The sequence below is a fragment of the Drosophila simulans genome, chromosome 3L (assembly GCF_016746395.2).
Source record: "Drosophila simulans strain w501 chromosome 3L, Prin_Dsim_3.1, whole genome shotgun sequence".
Lineage (NCBI taxonomy): Eukaryota > Metazoa > Arthropoda > Insecta > Diptera > Drosophilidae > Drosophila > Drosophila simulans.
The window spans coordinates 5,255,634-5,279,916 of NC_052522.2; the positions used below are offsets into that span (position 1 = coordinate 5,255,634).

Sequence of the window (24,283 nt, forward strand, 5' to 3'; positions counted from 1 at the left end):
ACCTATATATACATACATACGTATTATACAGTGTGCAGAAGTCCTATTAAAAATTGTATACCAAAAAAATCATTTTCTATCGAATTTAGTTGAATCAAATTTAAGTTACACCTCTACATGTGAACATTATTAAATAACCAAATATATGATAAGAAGAATAATGCCTTGTAAAGAGTAATGTTTCTAGATGATTTTTTTTACCATCATAATATTTTTATTTTTAAGTAGTTTTTCGTATGTTTACATATGTACGATATTTATTATTCAAGTGCATTTTGCTAGAATAAATGTATTTAAAAAAGTCGTAATAAAATCGATTGTTTCTTATAAGGATCGTGGTTCCCATTTCCTTGTAGCTTGGTGTTTCGGTTATTTGTTTCCACTCAATTGGCTGCCAGTGAGTGAGTAGCATTACCTTGCTCTCTTTGATTTTTCACTCCGATATTTTTCTTTCACCTGGCAACGCAATTCTCTTGTTCACTTGGCAGATTGGTTTCATGTGAATATATGTAAATTTAACAGTTATTCGTGACGTCTTACTGCGATACCGCTGTCGAGTGGAGCTCCGCCCCCCAATTCGCAACTAGCTGCAGCTAAGTGGGCAAACAAAACGTGCGGCGATAAGAGCGAACTGATAAGGCGGAAATGCTTTCAGGCAGATTCATTTGGGTAGCCTAAAATCTAGGCTGCGACAGGCGTAGAAATTCGCACAAAGCTAAATAAATAGTGGATAAAAGTACAGTTTGCTTTCCTTATCGCAGGCTTACCTGCCCAAACAATCGCATCCCCTGCAGGTGGGATGGATGAGTAATCCGGTATCGAAATAACACCTGAACGGAAGACATTCAGCGAAACGAACAAACGAACATCAAAAAAAGAAGAAAGGACTATTAAATTATGACATTCTTATTTATCGTTCGACTTAAACCTTTCACATTCTTGGGTTTATTTTAATTTTAAATTATCAACAACCCAGATTTTAAAATTCCTTAAGATCAAATTTTTTCACTTTACCTTAGAACCTTTTTAAGCGTTGTTTTCTCTTTGAGATTTGTCAAACGAATGGCATCTGGTTCCATAGTGTAGCGGTTATCACGTCTGCTTTACACGCAGAAGGTCTCCGGTTCGATCCCGGATGGAACCAGGAGGAAATAACTTTTTTCATTTCTTTTGATTTTTTTAAATGTTTAAAAAGTGGATCTTCAAGAAACAAAAGTATGTAATATAATTCTTTCGTTCATGGCATACACAAAAATCTGCTGTTTTTACTTAATTATATTTTTCTATTTTGAGATATTAAAAAATATTTAAATATTATTTCAGCCGTAATAAAAATTAATAAACATATAATGAAAAAAATTATCTTTTTCTCTACGTGGTTCCATCCGGGATCGAACCGGAGACCTTCTGCGTGTAAAGCAGACGTGATAACCGCTACACTATGGAACCAGTTGTGCGTAGCTCGGCCAAATTTCAGTTTTGTTCAGCAAGCGCTGAAAACTTATAGCATACTTGTATGCTGATAAAAAATAAAAACAAAATAAGCATAATTCCTCTAACTAAGAAAGATAAAATATTTACGTGTGAGTATCATATTTTTATTTAAAAGCCAAGAGCACAAAATAGCTATATATTTGTGCCTAATCGGGTAAAATCTTGTTACTACTTAGTTGTAAGTATTATAAAATAAGTATAAGTTAGAAAGTAAAATTACAAACACAGTTGTAAATATATTGCACCGTTGTTCAACCTAAAAAGTATGTCCTAAGCAATAAATCAACAAAAACTAAGGTCTAACAAAAGGGAAATTCGCTGAGCAAATGAATCTGAGGCTGTAGAAAATCAGGATTAGCAGGAGCAGAAACCAAAACTGGACGCGCAGACCGCCGAGGACGTGCAGCTGGACTAGCAGTCGATTGTCCATCCAACACTCGCTTCAATATCGCCTGGCAGTCGTGGGTCTGGGCACACCCGAGGTTCGCGGCCTGGCGGATTTGGAGCGCATTGGATTGGACACCCCATCGGTGTTGTAGCTGAGATAAACATGTGAGAGATCGAGGAAATCGGGCTCCCTGCCACTCGTCTTGTGCGCCGAGATGTGCTTCCTCATGTTGTTACCCGTGTAGGCCACACACTTCAGCTGCCACTCGCCGATGTCCTCGTTCCAGTGCGTATACTGATTAATCATCGATTGGTACTCCTTGGGCACGTAGGAATTTAATACCAGCTCGCATAAAGCGAGTTCCCTCGATAGGCTCCTGATATTCTCGTAGATGCCCTCCTTTTCGCGCTGGTGTTCCTGCTGCTGATCCGCCAGCTCCGATTTCACGCCCATCAGCATCTGCATCACCCGGTGTATCTTCTTGGTAATGCCAGTGCTGGCATCTTGAAGCGTGGAGTAACGCTCCTCAATGTCAATCCTTTCGGTGGCCTTTTGCTGCAGCGTTTGCTTGAGCGCCTCCTCGGACTTTTCATGTTGCTCCAGCTCCGCAATGGATTGCTCCAGCAGCAGCTCTTGCGTCTGCGCTTTCTCCAGCAGATTCTCCCCTCCAACGAGAATTTTACCCTCCAGTGAGACTAGTTTATTGCGAAGTGTTTCCTGCTCCGTCTTAGCATGCTCGATTTCCTTCTGATGCTCGTTTTTGCGCTTGGCCAGTTCCTCTTTTTCGGCATCGGTTTTCTCGCGCTTCTTCTTGGGCTTTTTCTCCACTGCCTGGATAGTTGATGACTCCAATTCGATCTCCAGTGGTGCCTCCAGCTCGTCATCTGCTGTATCCTCCTCCTCTTCGGAGCTCGGTGGCTCCTCCTCCAAGCCGTCGCCCTCCTCCAATTGCTTGCGAAGTCGGGCAATCTCCTCCTGAAAGTGACGAAGCAAAGCATCCTTGGGTTCCTCATTGATGTGCATGCGATTCTGGATATTCTTAGCACGACTAGCATAGCGCAGGGTGGATATAGTTTCCATATAGTTGCTATCCGCTGGACTAATGGTGGCACACATCACGGTCTTGGAGTTACCACCGAGGGAGTCCTGCAGAAGTCGAGTTAGCTTCGAGTTCCTATACGGTATGTGTGTGCTCTTTCCATCCACCAACGCACTGATCACATTTCCCAGCACCGATAGCGAAAGATTGATCTTGGTGGCTTCTTTAAGCCTCTGTCCACTGGCCTGGGTCTTCGACTGCCTTTCGGAGCCGGCGAGATCCACCAGCTGTAGTTTACCCATTCTCACGTGCTGGACATCTCCTTCGCCCAGCTCACTTCTCTCCACAGTAATGGAGAAAATGGCATGGGAGCGGGAGCTCTCCTGGTTCATTTTGGTGGCTCCCACGGCACGATTTTTGTTACCCAAACGCATGATGTTCTCCAGATCATCGGCATTGTGCACCACATAGCCACTGAGATCCTTAACAAAGACGCCGATGTCCGGTCGCTCCTTGACCTCCAGACTCTTGCCCACATCCTTGCCCAGTAGATCCCGCACCTCTTCGTTATAGATCTCCATGTAGCTGACGCGCACCAGGAACTTCTGGTTCTCCTTGGCCTTAGCAATGTGCCCAAAGATGTGCGCAAATGCATTCGGAATGATGCCCTTTGTTTGCGGCGAATCCGGATTCCCCGACATGGTATACGTCTTGCCGGTGCCCGTTTGTCCGTAGGCCAGGATGGTGCCATTATAGCCCTCCAGCACCTTGTCCACAATCGGACGAGCGGTGTCCACATAGAGATCCATCTGATTGGAGCCCCCATCGAATACATTGTCGAAGTAGTACGTTTTCGGCGGCTCATTGGCGGTGGCATTCGGTTTCATCACCGTAATGGCCCGGTTGATCTTATCCACCGAAATCGCACTTAGCGCACCCGCGGACAACTCATTTTTGTCCATGGGTCGCGTTCGCACCACCACACGCACATTCTCGATTTCGTCATCCAGCTGGGCCGTTGTTCCCGCATTTCCCTCCTCCTGCGGCATGACGATCTGCGTCCTGGCTTTATTCCTCGTCTAGTAAGAGCTATTAACCACTTTTTGCGCTGACCGCACTTAGTGGAAATCAATAAAGAGGGTTTCTTCTCGCATTTGTTTATGCGTTGCTAGGTTTTTTTTGTTGGCGAATGATTAACGGGTGCTCAGCTGTTATCGATAAGTGGGGGTGTGCGAAAAACTGGCGAGAGGGATGCCAGACCAGCGGAAAATGTATTCATCGGTTAAGCAGTATAATTTTATAAATATAATTATTTATATAATAAAGAATAATAATATATATAAAAATAATTAGCAAAAATAAAACGAAAAAAATATAATATGGATCTGTGTCAGGATAACCAATCGAGGGAAATTTTTGTGTACTGCGATATTTGCATTCGTTTCTACTTTTTGATAAGTCTTTTTCAAGGCTTTTAAGAACTTTGTAGATCTTGCGAAAAAAGTTTCACCAATAAAAATTGAAATTTCTTTTGTGATAACATGATACATGATACATGAAAAATTGCATAACAGCACCCAAAATTCTGCTAAGTAAGTTAGCTGTTTTTACAGCTGTTCTGTCAACTTATCTAATGAAATCATCAAGTGGTTTCTAAAAAATATAAATATCCAACTTAATGTCAACAAGTAGTTCCAATTAGAATAGTATATTGAGTATCTTGAATCAACAAGTAGGAAATCCGTAAATTCGAAGATATAATTTTCTTTATTAAAGGAAAAAACAAAACTTAAAGCAATTAAGGTATACTTTTTAACAAATATTTTTTACAAAAAAAATAAATAAAAATGTATATTATTAATGTATTGAATTGTAATTAGTACACTAAATAAAAAAAAAATAATAAAAAATAAAATTAAAATATCTGTTTAAAAATACCAAAATATCGCCCCCGCCGATTCGGATTCGCTGGCAAACGAGCGAGTTGCCCACCACCACCACCTCCGCGAGAGAGCAGCGAAGAAGAGGAAGACTTTGTGGCAGTGGAACTGAAAGATTGATTCGATTGGCGATTGGCTGCCCGCAGAGTTTCCTTAACCGACCAGACGACGCAGAAATTAAAACTCCGGCCACCATGGCAGCGACATTGCGAAGATTCCATGGCTTGAGATTGCTGAAATCCGCGCCAGCACTCAGCCTGCAGCAGGTAAAGATCGTGAACGGCGGCTGCAAGTTTTTCTACAGCCACCGCAGCACCTTGAAGGAGTCGTGTATCCGATGGAGAAAAACATGAAATAATACCACGTCCGGTCATAAAAAGCAAGGACCAATGGTGCACACTGGGTGGCATTGTGAGTGGTATCCGCATTTCCAATGGGATTAAACGAACTCGAATGCGAACCGAACAACCCAATTATGTAACTCCGTGCAAAAATTCGTACTCTCCTTGGCCGAACGTCCGAACTAAATGACATCCCTTCTACTTGCAGGCGAAGAACCTCTCCTCCGCCGGCAGCTGGGCCAGTGGCAACAAGAAGGTAAGTCTGCGAGTCAGGAATCCCACATATTCCCCACTTCGCATTTCATAATACCCGACCGGACCTAACCTCAAAACGCGTTTGCTTCTCGGTGACTGTGTGTGCGTGTGTGTGCATCACCAACAGCTGATCGGAGCCTTGGGAGCGATCACCGGCGGAGTGGGCGCCCTCATCTACGCCCTGGAGCAGTCCGTGCAGGCCTCCGGCGGCGAGGTGCACTCCCCCGCGCAACTCTGGAACCACAAGGGCCTCTTCGACGCTTTGGACCACCAGAGGTAATCAATAAGGGCGGCATTTTCCCGGCTAAACTGAGAAGTGGAGGAGCTAACTAAGTGCATTTCTAGTGAATTGGGTTAGATTGTTGTCAAATTTTGAACAGTGTAGTTCTGCAAAAGGTGTTCTTCATTAATTTGAGAGATGTGGAAAGATTTTGTTTCAAGTATTTAAACTTTCCAATACAGATATCATATTCAATTTTCCGGCAAATCTTCTGTAATCTTTAAAAACTGATAACAACTATAGATTAACAATACTTTGCTTATAAAGGCTAAGCAGAACAGCAACTAACAGAATATTATTAATTGTTAAATGGAGATATTAGTTATTGCTTGTGACTAAAGAATGTTTTATTGTATCTGTAACATCATCTCATTTCCTACTTTCAGCGTTCGTCGCGGCTACGAGGTGTACAAGCAGGTGTGCTCCGCCTGCCACTCGATGCAATACATTGCCTACCGCAATCTGGTTGGTGTCACCCACACCGAAGCCGAGGCCAAGGCTGAAGCCGAGCAGATCACGGTGGGTAACGGAATGGATTAATAGATCTAGATGGTTCCTAATTGATTTGGATGTGTCCGTTACAGGTCAAGGACGGTCCTGATGACACCGGCAACTATTACACTCGTCCTGGCAAGCTGTCCGACTACTTCCCGTCGCCGTATCCCAACGAGGAGGCGGCCCGTGCTGCCAACAACGGTGCTTATCCTCCGGATCTGAGCTACATCGTGTCGGCCCGCAAGGGCGGAGAGGATTACATCTTCTCGCTGCTCACGGGCTACCATGATGCCCCTGCCGGAGTGGTGCTGCGCGAGGGCCAGTACTTCAACCCGTACTTCCCGGGCGGCGCCATTTCCATGGCCCAGGTGTTGTACAACGAGGTGGGTGGCTGATCATTAGATTTCAAGATCAAGAAGAAACTAATGATTTGAAATCGATGTAAGAGAACACAATTGCAATCTTTAATGATTCTTCCCTTTCCAGGTCATTGAGTACGAGGACGGCACACCGCCGACGCAGAGCCAGCTGGCCAAGGACGTGGCCACTTTCCTGAAGTGGACCTCCGAGCCGGAGCACGACGACCGCAAGCAGCTGCTGATCAAGGTGATCGGCATCCTCGGCTTCCTGACCGTCATCTCGTATTACATTAAGCGGCACAAGTGGTCGTCGCTCAAGTCGCGGAAGATCGTGTTCGTGCCCAAGGAGAAGTAGAATGTTTGAATTTGATTTTGATGGTGTGAAGAAATGCAGTGTTATCGCGGCTTTACCGACTAATAAAGATAAATCAATTTTAAGCAAAAACCAAACCACACACAAAGTGAACGAGCATCCGCAGCCACCAAGTCAATGTTCTCTCCGCTGAAAAAATATAAACACAAAAACTATACCAATTTGCGAGAGCCAACCAAATTCAAATAAAACTAAATAGCTAAATCTAAAACATCCTTGGTATGCCAGTACCAAACGAAGATCGGATCGGAAGATTCAATGAGCGGGGGATTGAGGCTACAAAGACTACAGGAGCCTAGCGAAATGATTGATGGATAATGTGACATTGATTGTGTATAGAATCGATAAATCAATTATGTATTGAAAACAATAAACAATTGACAAATAAACGGAAATGATAGTTGGGAAATCATTTCTAGGCGGCGAATGCATCAGTTTTCAATTTAAAAAGTAACTTTATTTTGTTGCCCATGTTTTGTTTATAACTTTTGAACCAATCCCACTTGGATAGATGGAAACAATACGTTTTATTGGATTAATTGTTTTATTTAGAAGCTTAAATTAAAGTATTATTTTAATCATCGTTCATCGTTCTGTCCGCGCGATTTGCTCATCGGCTTAGTGTGTGTGTGTTTCTATATATATATATATCTATAATTTCCACAATTCAATGATTATAAATCGCGTCCCTCGTCCCAAGCGATTCGGGAGGAAGATATTGAAAGAATAGAATATAAAATCAACTACAAAATCGCTTCTTCAATGGTAAAAAAAAACGTTCGTACTGGCGCCGTCTACAAAAATGCTGTTCGACGTTGGTTTTATTTAAATTAATATATATTTTGCTTTATGTATATAATTAATAAATTTTTAGTTTAGGCAAAAAACAATAATTACGCTCGGATCTCACGCTGTGATCCTAAATAATCGTTATCATTTTTATGCATTACATTTCTGTTCGATTAATTTACGAATTTTTCGGTTTGAAGTGTTGAATCTGAATCTCTCAGGCATTTAACTTGTTTCTCATGCTGCTGTTTTATTTCTTATTCAAGAAGTTCTCATATTTTCGTTTCGTTTTGTTTGGGACTGAAGTAGAAAGTAGTAAGAAGCAAAGTAACCAAACACGATGACATAGTTCATGACGGAAGGGACGACGACGACCTCTTCATAGTGACGCTCCTATCGCATTTTTCGCTGCTGTTCCCTTTACTTATAGTATAGCTTGCATTTGGTTGTTGTTCTTGCCACAATAACCGCACTCGATCTTTATTACGTTCATTAATAAGCATCCGCTGCCGCCGATGGCAACTCGGCGGAGCAGCCGCCACACAATCTCTTGTTAATTCCACGCACGTGTGGCCACCTCTTGGTCTTGGACTTTTGGACTGATGGTGGTTGGTTATCCGGCTCTCAATGGGTGTGGATGCTGCTCCCGCTCGCGTTGCAGTCGATGCTGTTGCAGCTGCTGCTGGTGTTGCTAACGGATGTTGTCGACTAAAAACAGCTACCTTCTGGCGGCTGTGCCAGCTTCAGGTTCTCTTTCATGGTCATAATCCTACGGATTTCCTGCAGCATCGTTTTTATATTGTACTCGCGACTCCATCTGGCCAACATCTGAACTGATCTATGATCAACCTGTTGCAAATGCAAATATATGTAGTCATTGTTTATGCCACATTCGATTGCTTGCACTTACCACGCCATTGTTCTGATTAATGCAGTTAATGTTTACTTTAGTTATAAACCGGAGCGTTGGTGGCTCATCCGGATAGCGTTCGCCGCACTCGATCTTTAGTGAATACATTCGATTCTCGAATGGTGTCTGTAAGCACAAGAGTTTGCCATTAGCATTAAATGATTCCTGAATGATTCAATACTCTGTGCACTTGCGGCCAGAGTGTCGATGAGTCAGGCGCCCATTCCCCCTAGTCCTCCGCTTCTTCTCCACTTTAGTTGCCACTGCAACTAAACCAAGTTGGGGCTCTGCTGTTAGAAGACCCTGCCACCCAAACTCCTCAATGATTCATGCGGCGGCGCGCGCAACACTTCTAGACTATACAAAAATTAAATGCAAATTTAGTTTTCCGTCGCTTTCCTGGCTAGCAATTCAAGGCTAGAGCCTTGTTTTTCCCCAAGAAATGCATGGAAAGTGGAATATTTTCTTGTGTATAAAATAAGAATAAATTAGCACGTAAACGAGCGTTTCTATACCTATATTATAATTATAATAATTCTAGATTTTTGCTTGTAGTTTTCATATAAGATTAAAACCTATTCATGTTCCCATATTTTCTGACCTGTACCTCACTACCTCATAAGAAGCTAGATATTTGGTGAAGCCAATGACTTGTGAAGCCCACTCACAATGAGTTGCATCAGCGGTGCTAATGAAATGCAAATATTCCATCGCACTGAAGAGATAAAGATAAACTGAATGCCCTATTCATTGGTCTGCGTAATCTAAGCGATAAAATGTCAATAATCCTAGAGAACTGCCTGATAAACCGGACTTATCTGGTGACGTAGCGAGGAAAGTCCAATCGAAATGGAAACTTACTCTAGGCGGACCGATGATCATGCCGATCCAGTAGGTGAGCGTCATGTCGTCGTCGTTCTCCAGACCCCACGATATGGTGCCATCGCCCACGCCCTTCTGGCCCTGATCCAGCTCCTCCAGTAAGCGGAAATTTCGTGGCACCACTGCAAAGTGAAACGGCAAAGAGGTGAGAACTCGATGACATAATGCATTTTCACTGAAAAACTTCAATCTTTAAATATGGTCATTAAGTTAACTGGCAGCTTGTTTTCGATTTTCTTGTTGGCGGGGCAAGAAAGTACTTAACTTTCCAAATAATCATAATCACAGACATATTTATAATGGACTGGGAAAGTTAATAGATAAGTTAAATATATATATATACATAATCCATTTTAAAAACTAATCTATTATTTTCTTATTGGATGGACGTTTTCTTTGGTATACACCATTTTCGATGCTATTTCGGGTACATTTTCTCTCAGTGTGGGGTCATATGGGTACGTGTTGTTGTTGTTTTGCGCTCTGCTTCTCGTGTTGTTTTTGTTTTCGGCCGTGTGACTTTGTACGCATTTTCGTGCAGAGAACACAAGTCAAAAAAAAAAAAAGTGCGAAGCGCAGATATTAGGAACGATGGGCGCGGGGGAGGGTGTGTCGGCGGGGGCGGGGCGAAAGCATAATTTCTGCATTTGCAAAAACAATCCAGGCAAATGTAAATGGCAGCTAATTTAATTAGAAAAGACAAGGCAGCTTGCAAAACGCAAGTGTGCAAAAAAAAAGGAAAATAAAGAAAAAACTTAAAGTATGAAGGCAAGAAGAAGAGCGTGCGCGAGCGAGCGAGAGAGAGCCACATAGAGAGGACGGAGCGGGGATGATATTTCGGAAAATGTCAAGTCACGAAGCCCAATTGCAACGGAGTTTTTCCAACGCCAAAAGCGGCCAAGGAAAATTGCAAGAGCAGCGTGGTCCGCTGGCGAAAATAAATTTCCAATCGCCCATTTCGCTTTTATCGGCTTTCGTCTTTCGCCCTTGCTTTCGTCTTCTTTTTGCCCGTTTTGCACACACACACACATTGCGGTCCGCTTGTCAGGCTCGTAGCGGCGAAAAAATCGCCGCCGGGCAGCGGTAAATGTAGAAAACGGATGGCCAGCAACTCCGGGCGTGCAGGGATCGCATTTTTAAGCTGCCAAATTGCTAATTTATCAATTTTATTTCTTACCAACGCCGGTACTTGATGTATTCGCCATTGTGGTTAATGCTAAATGCTAAAATACCGTAAAAGTGTGCTAACGCGTTTCCAGGGCGATGTGACCAGTGGGGTTTTAGGTATTGCTTGCTTGCTTAACAACTCTGATTTCTACAGCGTTAACAGTGATAACTCTTAACAGCGCTGTTAAGTGTAATATTTGATCACTAATTAAAATTAATTACTTAACAATGTATAGCATATTCTCTGAAAATAAAAAAGAAATTAGATAGTTGCATTAGCTTATAAGTTTTTCATAATATATGGTCATACCAAAAACGGCAGCCAGCTGCTCTGCTATCACTGCTGTTAACTAACATGACACTCTGTCCAATGTTAACGCGTCAGCTTTTTAAACAAACCAATTGCAACCGATTAAATATTAATTGCGGAAGATTCTCGGGCCCACAAGTTAATGCGGAATCCATAGGGGAAGCATCATGGAGAGCCTGTACCACCAAACCAACAGTGTGGTAAAGGACATCGAGCGCGATTTCCAGCGGCTGAGTCAGCTCAGTGCCCAGGAATCGCTTGACGTGGAAAACGGGATTCAATTGAAGATTACCCAGGCGAATGCGTAGGTTTTACAATGAAATATATTCCAAGAGGAGATTGTATTGCTAATTGCTTATCTTTTGTATTTAGAAACTGCGATCGCTTGGATGTGCTGCTGTATAAGGTGCCACCTTCGCAGCGGCAAAGCTCCAAACTTCGCGTGGATCAGCTGAAATATGACCTGAGACACCTGCAGACATCACTGCAGACGGCGCGGGAGCGAAGACAGCGACGGATGCAGGAGATCTCGGAGAGGGAACAGCTGCTGAACCACAGATTCACAGCAAACAGCGCGCAGCCGGAGGAAACGCGCCTGCAATTGGACTACGAACTGCAGCATCATACGCAGCTGGGAAACGCCCATCGGGGTGTGGACGACATGATTGCCTCGGGCAGTGGTATTCTCGAGAGCCTGATCTCCCAGAGAATGACGCTGGGCGGAGCGCACAAGAGAATCCAGGCGATAGGCAGCACACTGGGTCTGTCCAATCACACGATGAAACTTATAGAACGCCGGCTGGTCGAGGATCGTCGGATATTCATCGGAGGTGTGGTAGTCACCTTGCTTATCATCGCCCTGATCATCTATTTCCTAGTGCTCTAATCTGAAGACAGCCTGTTTAGTTGAGTTTAAATTAAATGTACTCTATTTTGTAAAATGTTAAATTAACAATCGATCAATTGTGGATTAATCCTCGGCCTCCAGGGAGATATTGCTGCCGAACCGCTGGTAGAGATGAGCCTTCAGCTCATCCATTTCCGCCTTGATAACCTTCGTCTTGGCCTCCACGCCGGCGATCTCCTTGAGCACCTGCTCCTTGGTTTCCTTCAGCATGTCCTGTGTTTTCTCCAGCTTGTGCGAGAGGAACACTTCGCCCACCAGGAACGGTATGTCCTCGTCCTCGTCGAACAGCTCGATCTCCTCCAGCGCCTCCTCCAAGCTCTTCAGCTCACTGCGCTTTGTTTCCAGCTCCGCCTTGAAGTCATCCATGCGGGCGTTGTGCTTCGCGAAGCGGTTGATCCGCTGCTGGTCCTCGAAGGAGATGTGCACGTCATCGTGCTGCAAATGCAATTTAATATATATCGTAAATTTCAATTGAGCAGATGCAGAGAAAAACCATCACAAAGTGAGGTTACTTTTCATCCTCGTCAGCTGTCCTTTGATGATTCACCCATACTCACGTTCTGGAACACTTTGTTCGTGCCGCTAGCTACTTTTGCTGCCATTTTCCCGTTGGTTTTAATAAATTTAATAAATAATTTATGATATTTTACAAACAGTTGCTGTTTTTGGTGATTCGGAAAGAATTTTATTTGTTTAACATTTTAGTGTTGACAAACGGAGAGCAGTTAACAGAGGGAACGAGGCGTTAGGCTATTTAAAGACTTTAATTTTCCCACTTAACAGTGTAAAAAATAAGTTTTTCTGTATTTTTACAGTGAAGTACATGTAAAATGTATATGTCCTTTGTAAAATATTTTTCAAGTTCAGTTATTTTTAAAAACAAAACCATTTTTCAAAATTATATTTGCTATATATGCATTTAAATCTAAAATTAAAAATAGGTACCAACTTACCTGCTGGAATTTTTTGACCGTTTTAAATTTGGTAAAAGCTCGGAAAATTGTACATTAGTAAAGTATGAACAAATAATGCAAATTCAATGAGAGAAATTACTTTTTTTCCTACTCTTTAATATGTGACCTTTTACAACTTGGCAATTGAATAAAAAAACGCGTATTAATTGTTTCTGTGATTCGCCCATATTATTTTCGCCACGAATTAAGCCTACCACACAGCTAATTAGTCAAAGTTATTATTGCTTCCTTTTTGGCCATGCGATTGAATCACTAATTGTTTGCACATGTCACAAATTAAGCAAAAACTAATAAATTATTACAGTTAATCGCCGTAATTAAACGGGATTTCTTCGCACGATGCAATTAAATTTCCGTTGGCAGCTTAGGAATTTTCACTTCACCTCCCCTTTTCCGCACGATTTCATCCGCATTAAACTGAGTATTTCGAATGGAGAATGCATTTGCCACTTTCATTTCCCCTTTTCGAATATTATCAAAATATGCAAATGCAATTAGACGAAACTCGAGATTAGCCATCGAGGGAGTGGGAAAGTGCAGGAAGTGATAGTGTTAATATCCTGACGATGACTCCGCTTATCCTTTCGCTTTTCCGCCGAAAGTCCCTTTTGGGCAGTGTGTCAGTTCACAAATTGAAATCATTCCGGTTTTAGGCAAATAATTTCAGCAAAAAGGGGATGTGATCTATAATATTAATAGTGATGCCTTTTTGCTGCAAATTGGTGCCTAATTTATGGCATTTGCATCGCATCAATTGCAATTGAGCCATGGAAAAACGATGTTTGTTGCAACAAGTTGTGATTTGACTTTTCTCCTAGGTATCGAACTTGTGTATGGAAAACTTCATCAGCTTATTGCTTTAGTATCGCAATCAGATTATCCTTGGGCTTTCCTTTAAGCAAACATATCGAACGACGTTGCTGCAATTTATTATACCCTTTTCTCGCAGAGTAGAAGGGTATACCATATTCGTATATACCATTGCTTAAAGCTGGTTTAGTTATATATTTTTTCTGCGTAAAGTTAATTGAATTAATTTTTAAATTTGCACTGAAAATGGTTACACCTTTGGTTTGAACTTCCATTGCTGCCTCCGATTGAATCCTTTCCCATTGACCCACATTCGGGTCATCAAGTGATGCCCACATATGGACGGGGTTCTTGCAAAAAGGCTTCCCTACGTCCCGCATCCTTCGGCCATTCTCCTCCAGTGCGTGAGTCCTGAAACACGAGGGAAATCAAAGGACATGGCGTCAATCAGTTTTCCACTAAACCAGGCACATGTCGGTCACCTCCTGCGGGCTCAGCTGCCTCCTTTCCCTTTCTGCGACTCCTGTGGATTTTCCCTCTTTTTCCCGATCTCCATCGAGTGGAAAACTTGGCAGCAATTGGCGACCGGCAGTTGAAGTATGACTACCTCCTTTCTCGAACAAAAAAAGATAGTTAAACTTTGCTCTGCTGGGCTATTGATGTATTTCGGTTGCAGTTGGTATTTACATTTGCCCAACTATTTCATTGTTTGTCCATTTTGCAGGATGAATGTGCTTTGATTTCGATTTCATTGCACACAGGTGCGCACGAGGACAGTTCGGTTCGGTAAATGCTGTTTGATCCAGCCAGTCAGTTGTAGTTATCCTGTAGTTTGGTCCTTGCACTGTGAAAAATAAAATGTGTGTTTTATTTAAAAATTATACAAAGAAGAGAAACATTAAAAAAGTAAGAGCAACTTATTCAGACACTTCTTGAAGTATATTATATATATTTATCTTATTTATATTATTTTATATTTTAAATACAGATTCTTACACTTTTTTTCAGCATATGCACTTGCCTGCGTCTTTGGGATTTTATTCTATAGTTCAGATATGCCAACTTTTGTTTATTTGCAGCTACTATTTGTGGTTTGCCTCCATCTCCCCTAGGAGTTGCCGTTGTCTACAACAGAAATTGTTTATGTTTAATGGGAATTTGGGTGAAAAAAAAACACATATATGCTTTAAGTTGGCCTGTTCGAATGAGCCAACGCCATGAAAATCGAGTTAACATATATCGGCTCTCATTTCGGATTCCGTTTTCGTTCCTCTTGACTTTTTCGGATTCGATTGCAATTTGTGTTATTAAAAGCCGCCTCTTGGTGGTGGAACCTCAGCTCTATGGCTTTAATGCGTTAATTTATCAAGCCAGCAGACTTCGGACCCATTCCATACCATATAGACACTCATTGTATCTCCACATGAGAGTCACGTTCCCCGATGAGAGGCTTCAGCAGGATTTATGGCCTCACTTAGGTTGTGCCTCCTGATGAGGCGGTACTCAAGTTTTGTTACTGGATCCGCGACAGGTGGCATAAGTAGGACGAAAATGAATAATAATGGCGGCTACACATATATGATTAACCCGATGACTGATAGGCCAAGTGGAATAAGCGACACTTGGCTAATGTGCTTATAATGAGGGTAAAGTTGATCGAATATGATATGGTCATTAGGTTGGAAAGTTTTGCTAACTTTGAAGTGCAATTGAAATAAGTAAGAAAATACATAGCTGCAAGCCAGAAAATTAATATACTATTTATAAGTTTGTAGGAATAGTATAAGTCATTATTTGCTTACATTTAAAGCAGCTTCTTAAATTTTACACCAACTTGCTGCATCTCCTTTGTTGCTCTGGTGACTGCACTTAATTGAGTTTTTGGTTAATTATAAGCGGTTTTGTTTTTAATGCCCCAACATTATGTGCACAACCAGCGGAAAATAAATGTTCTTGGCGGGCCACACAAAAGGAGTTGCCTCAAAAACAGAAATGGGGGAACCTGCTGAAGTCTCATAAATAATACATCGTGGTTCTCACTCTCACTGTAGCATTTTGGGTTGTTCAATTCATAAATAATGAGTGAGTGCTAGGTGAACTCCACAACGCCATGCCTTTGAAATGCAAATAAAAGGTATTTTCCTGGCTGAACTTCAGCCATCACATACCACATGGCGTATGCGCAATGTGCCTCCTTCTATACTTTTGTGTCTTCTTTTATTATTTTTCGATCAATTTTACAATTGAATTGAACTGTCCAGAAATATGTTGAGATATGTTCGAGGTAAATGTGTATACAAATTTCTTGCCACCGGGCCAAAAATATGAATTGTCAAAAACGTAACGAGCTCTCCGGTGTCCGCCCGTTTTTCAACCCGTTTCGCTGACATCGACTGCATTGAAATGTCATAAAAATTGAAACACGTTTCTCGTTGTGTTCGCTGGAACAGGATTCTTCCTGAACCCGAAATCCCCATCCTCCTCCCCGTCGCTCCTGAGCTCGACTTTGAAATGGCATTTTGGATGGTGACACTGGCCTGCAATGTTTCTGCCTCTGGCCTGCTGCTTTGCATACAAATAACGCTAATCTTTGGCTGGCCAAGCCCATTTCCCAGCCCATCCGTGAGCCTTTAGCCATGGCTATAACCAAACACACATACATACTTATGTATGTATATATTCGTTAACCCATTCCGCAGCTTGTGTGTGTGTGTGTCTGCCGCTGACGATGTTCCGACTTGGTCCATTTCGCTGATGGTGCAATTTTGCACTTTACACGTGGCCTGCATCCATTCCTTATGTGGGCGTCGGTGCTTTTGGGGCGTGGCACACGTCTGGCTACCCGGGATATTATGAAAATTTATTGTTTTACGTGCGAGTAATTTTGGGCAATTTTGAGAGACTGCGCCAAAGGTCGGCGCGTCTAAATCAATGCGCAAAAAATGCAGCCATCGAGTGGAGTTCCAGTAGTAATCCCACCTGCAGCTCAACCAAAATGCTCAGCGGAATTTAAATCAAAATCAAATTGAGCATCAGAATATGATGCTATGAGTTTATAGTCTATTCCATTGATTTATTTGTAATGCTGTTGATTATTAAAATTTTAATCAAATTGAACGTTTATTTTGACACAAGTGTGTCAGCGAAAAAAAAAACACATTTACATTTTATGTTTAGAATGTATCTGAGCATGCATTTAATCTGTCATCGAATTTACATTCAGTTTTTGGTTTATTGTTGACTCAACATGGACATGGACCATTTGCCTGGTATTTGACAATGGATATATATGGCTATATTCGCACTACATATCCATCGCTCTGTATTTATTAGTTAAACCCTCAGGCAGAAGAACAGAATGCTTTTGTTCCGCAAATGACAATGCAAATAACAATGGGGCAGGCAGGCAGGCGAATGGGGCATTCGTGGCAGAGATTCAGATTCTTGTTTATTATGCAGCAATTACCATGGGGGCGTATACGTGTTAAGCGTAGGCAAAAGATAAATATTGTCCTTTGGACAATATTTGCTCAGTTGCCCGGCTGTTTTTCCCTCAGTCCACAGCAACATCTCCGACAAAAACTTTGCCATAAGCACAACATAATCGTGGAATTATCATTACGGATTTGCAGCTTTTGTTTTACCATTTCGAATTTCGTATTCCCATTGGTGGTCAAGTCGTCAGCTTAGGTTCCATTTTGTATCTTGTATCTGTTGGCTACTTGTATCTGCTGAATGCCCACGAGACGCATTTCGAGTTGGCAAAAGTTGCTGGACTGGTTGGACTTTCGTTTTATTTGAATATTCTATATCTTAATGTAAGGCACAAACCTTTTTATTGCACATTTATGAAATGGCATCTTCGTGACTTTGGACATTGCGAGCTATGTTTGTTTCGTACACTAGTCAATGTTGCTCAAACTTTGCATTTACTTGCAAAACATTTTCATTAACACAGCCTGACAAGTCTTGTGATAGTTTAAGAAAGAGATTTGACAAAGATTTTCAAAAGTTCCTTGATTGCTGATGTTTAGACGGAGGAATTATACTATAATATTTATTTCTTATTTAGTTTTGAGTTTCATTACGCTTGCCTTAGTCTGTTTAAAATTACCATAAAATATTAAGAAATTAAGTTGTCAACTTCATCAGGTTCAGTCAATTTCTGCATTGCTTTCTTGTCCAATTTGTTGCAATTTCTGTCTCTTGAGTGATTTACAAGATTTCAAGCCATTCTACAAGCCAGGAAATCCCCGATAATTGCACTCAGTGTTCACATTTTTCCTTTTTCGTTTTGTGCTTCCAATGAATTTCAAGTGGATTACAATAATTCGCTTGTCGTCCGGGGGACAGGAAATAGTGATCCTGATCGGAAGTTGGGTGGGGAGTACCCACAATTGCCCACCGAATTAGTGCGCTTTGTGTCATTAGTTCTCGTTTCAAGTTGGGTGAGGATTTGGATTTTAGGGAAATGGAATTGGGAATGGAAATGGGAGTAGAAATGGGAGTGGAAATGGGAGTAGAAAGGGACTGGATATGGGAGTTAGTAAGCGGCAATCAAGTGAACGCACTCATCAAGTGGAGAACGCAAAACTAACCACTTTGGTTGCTCCCTTTTAGCGCTTTGCAATTGCAAACATTTCGGGGAATTCCACATTTTTATTTGGAATTTTTTAGCCAGCTCTTGCTCCATTTTGAACCCTCTCAACTGCTCTTGGCCTTTTTGAGGCTTATCAAAAGTGCTCGGTCGTCACAGTGACAAATTTCCTATGCCTGTTATTTTATGCGCAAAGGCCGGAAAACCACAGTTTTCAGCCTTTTTTGGCCTTAAGCATTAAAAAATAGAAGCTTCCAAATAATAAGTATGCCTGACCAAACTCCTTTAAGCTGATTAATGTTGTGTGATTTTACTTGAAAATCCAAATAGTTGATGTGCAATAAATTAGCACTTAATAAACGTTTAAGTTAAACCAAATAATACAGAAAGTAGCCCCAAGATATGTTGTAATTTATAGGCAAAGAAATATTTAACTGGAAATTGATACATTTTGCAAATAATTTATAGCCAAAGGCGTATTTAAATCCATTTTGTTTAGTCGTGTTTCAACATTTTTCATTCCAATCGTTGGCTAAAGTTTAGTTAACAACTCAACGACGCAGTCTTCTACATCCTGACAATATAATTTATTTAAATTCTTCCCCTGCTCGCCAAATAAAAAGGGGAAGCCAACTTCCTCTTCAGAAGATTGATGACTTCCAGCGACGACAGCCACAGGTGTGTAGGTGGGCTATATTTGTGCTGAGCATATTTATGATGAATTACCTGAGTCAGCTGGTCTATGCTCTCCATTAGATTACTTTCCATCATGTCATGCTCACTTTCCCCAGCTGTCAATAAGCAAATGGCAGCGATAAATCCTCGCCAGCCAATATACACATTTATATAGCCGGCTGCTGGTTGTCGAGGAGATCTTGTCGATACTCCGCAAATTGTTGACATTTTAATTGAAATTTATTGGGCCTAAGAAAGGCCATTGTTCGGTCATTTAAAATGAAATGCCTGCATTCAGCACCTGAACACCTGACAAACGCACAAATAGCGAGCGGATATTGTATATAAATTAAATAATACACAACAGCCGGGCAAAAAGTTTTCCATTTCCATTCATCAGCCAGGACAAATCCGATTCCAAGTCAATGGGCGAGCTGGGAAAAGTCGAGAAATGCAACTGCGCTGAATTGAAGGCAGCTCTAAACTTGTCCGATTATAAATCAAAACTTTCGATTTTCCCCTGCGTTTTTTTTTCTTTCCGGTTTGCTCCTAGGCGACTTCCGGTGCCAGCAGCTAGACAGAATGTTGCTGGAAAAACAGGGGGAAACAGGCGGAAAAAGGAAGAAGAGGCGAAGAAACTTTCACAGATGAAAAGAACCGAATAAACGACAATTGATCGATTTTAAACTTTTGAGAAATGTACATAATGCGTATTAATAATGCTCTTCATTGTCTACTTTTCTTTATCTGTGTCAAAATATCTTTACAATCTATAGCTGAAACCCCAAACAACATCGCAGAAATTTGTAGAGTCACTTATCCAGAGGTTTTTTCAATTGTAAAAGCTCTCCATACTAGAAAATCTCCTGGAATTGATGGAATACCTAATATATCCTTGAAAAACCTTCCTACAAGCGCCATTAATCATATTGTTAACATTGCCAATCACTGTCTTCAGGCAGGCTATTTCCCACGGGATTGAAAGATAGCAAAAATAGTTCCAATTCTCAAACCAGGAAAACCTCCTGATAACCCTGAAAGCTACCGACCAATAAGCCTATTAAGCGGATTGTCCAAGATTCTGGAAAAATTAATTAAATTGAGATTGGTGAAATTTTTGGACATACACAACACACTACCAACGGTACAGTATGGTTTTAGAAATGGTCTAAATACCATACTGCCGACCTTAAAACTAAGAAATTATATTAAAGAAAGTATCCAATCCAAACAATCTGTAGGGCTGGTTACACTTGATATTGAGGCTGCATTTGATACTGTATGGCATGACGGACTGTTGCACAAACTAAAGATGATTGGAACTCCCATATACCTCATTAAAATAGTTCAAAATTTTTTGACACATCGATACTTTAGCGTTAATTTGGACAGTAGTCAATCTGCTAGACGAATTTTAAATGCAGGTGTGCCACAGGGTTCTGTCTTAGGACCTACATTGTTTAATATTTTTACACACGATATTCCACAAGCTACAAACTGTGTACTTTCACTGTTTGCTGACGACGCCGCTGTCTACAGTGCTGGTTTCTCGTACAGCGAGATAAATCAATCCATGCAGAGTTACTTAAATGAATTAGACATATATTACAAAAAATGGAAAATTAAAATTAACCCTAATAAAACGAATGCTATATTTTTTACAAAAAGAAGGAAACCTCGTTATCTTCCTGATAGACAGTTGCGAATACTAGACTCTCCAATACAATGGGTTGACAACATTCGATATTTGGGTATAATTTTTGATAAAAAACTAACATTTAAATACCACATCAACAACACAATTATGAAAGTTAATAAAATTATTTGCACACTGTACCCTCTAATAAATCGTAAATCTAAATTATCAATATCCAATAAGATCATAATTTTTAAAACAATTTTTAATCCAATATTAATGTATGGGTCACCTGTTTGGGGTAGATGTGCTCAAACTCATATCAAAAAACTTCAAATATGCCAAAACAAGCTGTTAAAATTAATAATGAACTTACCTTATTACACAAACACTAAGTACCTACATATAAAAGTAGGTGTACAAAAAGTTCAACAAAAAATACAATATTAACAATCTTTTGTTTCAAGTCTTAGTTTTTTAAGTTAGTTGTAAGTCAATTAAGGTTTTTCTTCTCCCTTGTTTTCCTTAATAAATAATAAATATTGTTATACAAAAAACTAAAAACAGGTCAACTAGACATAATTAATAAATATTTCAGATGAAAGCCTTAGCTAAACACTGTAAATACCTAATTATACCATTAGCTTTAATGAAATGTACATATATATATAAGGGATAAAGCACAAATAAATTAATTAATTAATTTATCTGTGTCTGACTTCTGTCGAAAATAGTTGCTACATTCATTTAAACATTACTTTAAAGCATTTAAGCTACACTATTTATCACCCCTTGAATGATATTGTTGCGCCTAATGCATTCGTACATTAGTTAACAATTCCATGACTAACTTTTAACCTTTTATATTCACCTGCAGAGTTGATAATAAAAATGGAATATGGAAAAACTAGTTTGGCAACTGGCCAAACCGCCAGCACAGCAAAAAAGGATCATAAATTACAGTTGTCAACTATTATGAGGGCAAAACAAGTGAGCTAATCGAAAAGGGCAAAAAAGCAGAAAAATGGGCAACAAAATGCCATTAAAGTTTACAACTTGTTTTGGGAATTATTTACAGCAGAAGTGAATCAGGCAAAAAACAATGGCAGATACATTAAATTAAACATGAACACATGAATGCAGCTCAATTACGGCCATTCGTGTCCTGAAATTATTTATTATCTATGAACATTTAACTAACTAACTATGAACTATGGGAAAATATATTTTGAAATATTTTCGTATGAAATTCAGATGAAGAATATTTTCTTAGGGAAACTTTGAAACCTTTTAATTAATATTGCTATAATTTTAAGAATTTTGTTCCTTTGCCGTAAATTTTTCTGGGAAAAAGGACGTGTATACTTTCTCGAAAACCGAGTATATTCTTTGCGTTTCCAACTCATCAGACAGACAAAAGAGAATCCGTGCTGTGACACTCGAAATTGGCCACGTGTCTGGGTTTTTTTTCCACCCAAATCTCAGCCTGCTCCATAAATGTGTGTCACACACATTCCTTCGTCGGTATATGCTCGGAATTATAATGAGAAACCAACCAGAAATACCTCGAATTCCCTACGAATTTGCTTTGTTCATTTGGCACACGAAGAAAGTTAATTAGCGGAGGTAAATATTGAATATGAGATACAAGTGGAGATAATTGAATTTCGGGGGCAAAAGGAAAGTGGTGTGCTCATAATTGAAAGTTAGATTATTATTTTGTGGTTTCACATAGCAGATTGTGCAATATTTATATATCTAGTTAGTAGTGGTGTGACAAATTCTTTAAATATTTTAAACTATTCTAATTGCAAGTTAGTTAGTTAATAAAAGGCGTGTAGTAAAAATTTCCCTTGAGCAACTCACTTTCCTTCAACTGTCCGTAAAAATGATCCCACCAGGTGAAGATAAAAACGCAAAGTGAGCAGCTTGATAATCAGGCACTCAATTATCCCCTAAGTTTTCACTAATTGCTTGGCTTAAAGTCAAGCAGCGGGCAGACCTTCGACCTCTCTTCATACCCCCAGCCCGCCGATGCAGCTGTCACTTTTGAAAAGTTGCCCTCGCCGAGGAGTTGAGGGATTTCTGCGGGAGCTGTTGCAATATTTTGGCGCATAATTCCTTCCCTGTGCTGTATATAAAATTTAATTAAGACGCATAAAGTTTTTCACACTTTGACACAAGCCCCAAAGCATATGCTCCTCCGGCTCCTCCTGCTCCTCCATTTAGCCCTGTCCAATCTCGACCCGATCTTGCCCGGCGCCGTCTTAAGGGAAACTACTTTAGTTTGGCTTTGCGCGGAAACTTTTGGGTTTTGGCCAAGCACAGTGTTGCTGGCGAAGGGGCACATCATTTCCTTAAAACACGGATAAAAATATTTAAATTGTTATGCTAAGCATATCCTTAAGTCAACAACATTCGGCAAGAAACGCTATACATATTAAAAGTGTTTAATAATTTATATTGATAGCAGTGCAAATAGGAATTAAACTATGAATGCAGGTTAACCAAAATGTATTTCATAAAGTACATAAAATTTATAAAAAAATTGAATGCTTAAAAATAGCAATATATAAAGAACTTTAAATGAGTAGCAAAAAATTTCCACACTGAAACAAAAATTTTTGCGGAATAGATTCCAGGTCAATTTTGCAGTTTTGTACACTTTTTGCATCAAGAATTTTTGTAATAAACAGGTTAATTCATTTGATTTTCAAACGCCACTATATATAGATTTAAATTTCTATAGTGTTACTTATTATTTTAATTTTTCTCAGTGCAGCTGCATGCTGGCAAAGCGGGCAAAATTATTCGCCCCGCTGAGCGCTTTTGTTAATTATGCCACGGCTCCTGCAGGTTTCCACTTTCCACTTGCCACGCTGCGCTGCCACTTTCTTTTGGCTGTTTATTTTTGTTGGCAACCGCCAAAGTTTTGTTGCACAATTTGCTGCTCAAACAAAGCCAAAACAATTTAATTGTCACAGTCGACGAAGTGAGGCAACCAAATTGCATCTTATAGCGCGCGTGGATAAATAGCTCAAAGTGTACGGATTAAACCGAAACCGAAGCAAAACCCATATGTCTCGCCAAACTTTTTCAATCAGTCGGTGTACTCGGCAAAAAGCGTGTATTCCGGCAAACTGACTTGGTTTTTCAACCTAACGCCCGCCCATCGAACATGGAACACTCCTTTCTGGTTTTTGTCTTTGCCGGGGTCACTACTAATGAGCAAGGACATTAAATGAAAAATGTTGACAACTTTTCGGGGCAACATGTTCTCGTGGCGCTTTACAGATTCTCACTACATGTAATTGATTTGCCTCGACTAGCTGCTCCGTTGTTGTGGCTTTTCAGCCTAGAAGGCGGACCAAGTCCTTTCCCATTTCGCAAACAAACAAATACAAGGCGCTGGCTGAGGGAGGAAAGGAAAAGAAATGCCTAAGAGCGGCACTTTGGCAAGGAGCCAAAAAAACATTGGGCCAGGACGAGGACTTTTGTGTTTTTGTGTGAGCGCTGACAAGAAGGCTTCCTCCCGGTAAAAGGCAAAGATACAAAAAAATGAAAAATATGAAGGAGTAGAAGGAAGGCAAACTGTGTTACAACTACTGAAAAACTTGTTATCTTAATGGATATTTTGTAGTTCGTTTGTGGCCAAAATTGAC

The 24,283-nt window shown here is 40.5% G+C and overlaps 5 protein-coding genes, 1 long non-coding RNA gene and 2 other non-coding genes across 8 annotated transcripts; 3 read left to right on the forward strand and 5 right to left on the reverse strand.

The window, feature by feature from the left end:
* Nucleotides 1-243: 243 nt before the first annotated feature.
* Nucleotides 244-1,066, reverse strand: LOC123327185. The gene is made up of 3 exons (XR_006541722.1): nt 1,015-1,066; nt 768-830; nt 244-715 (listed from the first exon to the last, which is right to left on the reverse strand). It is a non-coding gene; the product is annotated as an uncharacterized LOC123327185 (long non-coding RNA).
* A 5-nt stretch (nt 1,067-1,071) lies between these two features.
* On the forward strand, nt 1,072-1,144 carry Trnav-uac. The gene has a single exon. It is a non-coding gene; the product is annotated as a tRNA-Val (tRNA).
* A 232-nt stretch (nt 1,145-1,376) lies between these two features.
* Nucleotides 1,377-1,449, reverse strand: Trnav-uac. The gene has a single exon. It is a non-coding gene; the product is annotated as a tRNA-Val (tRNA).
* A 134-nt stretch (nt 1,450-1,583) lies between these two features.
* On the reverse strand, nt 1,584-4,143 carry LOC6736869 (kinesin-like protein KIF3A). The gene has a single exon (XM_016170155.3). The coding sequence runs from the start codon at nt 3,968-3,970 to the stop codon at nt 1,937-1,939; it is 2,034 nt and encodes a 677-aa protein (XP_016030518.1). The 5' UTR covers nt 3,971-4,143; the 3' UTR covers nt 1,584-1,936.
* A 769-nt stretch (nt 4,144-4,912) lies between these two features.
* Nucleotides 4,913-7,359, forward strand: LOC6736870 (cytochrome c1, heme protein, mitochondrial). Its single transcript, XM_002083687.4, has 6 exons — nt 4,913-5,127; nt 5,411-5,458; nt 5,585-5,733; nt 6,124-6,256; nt 6,322-6,615; nt 6,719-7,359. Exons 1-6 carry the CDS (start codon nt 5,056-5,058, stop codon nt 6,944-6,946), a joined length of 924 nt encoding a protein of 307 aa, XP_002083723.1. The 5' UTR covers nt 4,913-5,055; the 3' UTR covers nt 6,947-7,359.
* A 130-nt stretch (nt 7,360-7,489) lies between these two features.
* Nucleotides 7,490-10,873, reverse strand: LOC6736871 (ubiquitin-conjugating enzyme E2 variant 1). The gene is made up of 4 exons (XM_002083688.4): nt 10,723-10,873; nt 9,525-9,667; nt 8,664-8,789; nt 7,490-8,602 (listed from the first exon to the last, which is right to left on the reverse strand). Exons 1-4 carry the CDS (start codon nt 10,748-10,750, stop codon nt 8,462-8,464), a joined length of 438 nt encoding a protein of 145 aa, XP_002083724.1. The 5' UTR covers nt 10,751-10,873; the 3' UTR covers nt 7,490-8,461.
* A 164-nt stretch (nt 10,874-11,037) lies between these two features.
* Nucleotides 11,038-11,970, forward strand: LOC6736872 (probable Golgi SNAP receptor complex member 2). Its single transcript, XM_002083689.3, has 2 exons — nt 11,038-11,326; nt 11,395-11,970. Exons 1-2 carry the CDS (start codon nt 11,190-11,192, stop codon nt 11,906-11,908), a joined length of 651 nt encoding a protein of 216 aa, XP_002083725.1. The 5' UTR covers nt 11,038-11,189; the 3' UTR covers nt 11,909-11,970.
* Nucleotides 11,929-12,674, reverse strand: LOC6736873 (probable prefoldin subunit 4). Its single transcript, XM_016170154.3, has 2 exons — nt 12,487-12,674; nt 11,929-12,364 (listed from the first exon to the last, which is right to left on the reverse strand). Exons 1-2 carry the CDS (start codon nt 12,529-12,531, stop codon nt 11,993-11,995), a joined length of 417 nt encoding a protein of 138 aa, XP_016030519.1. The 5' UTR covers nt 12,532-12,674; the 3' UTR covers nt 11,929-11,992.
* Nucleotides 12,675-24,283: the final 11,609 nt, after the last annotated feature.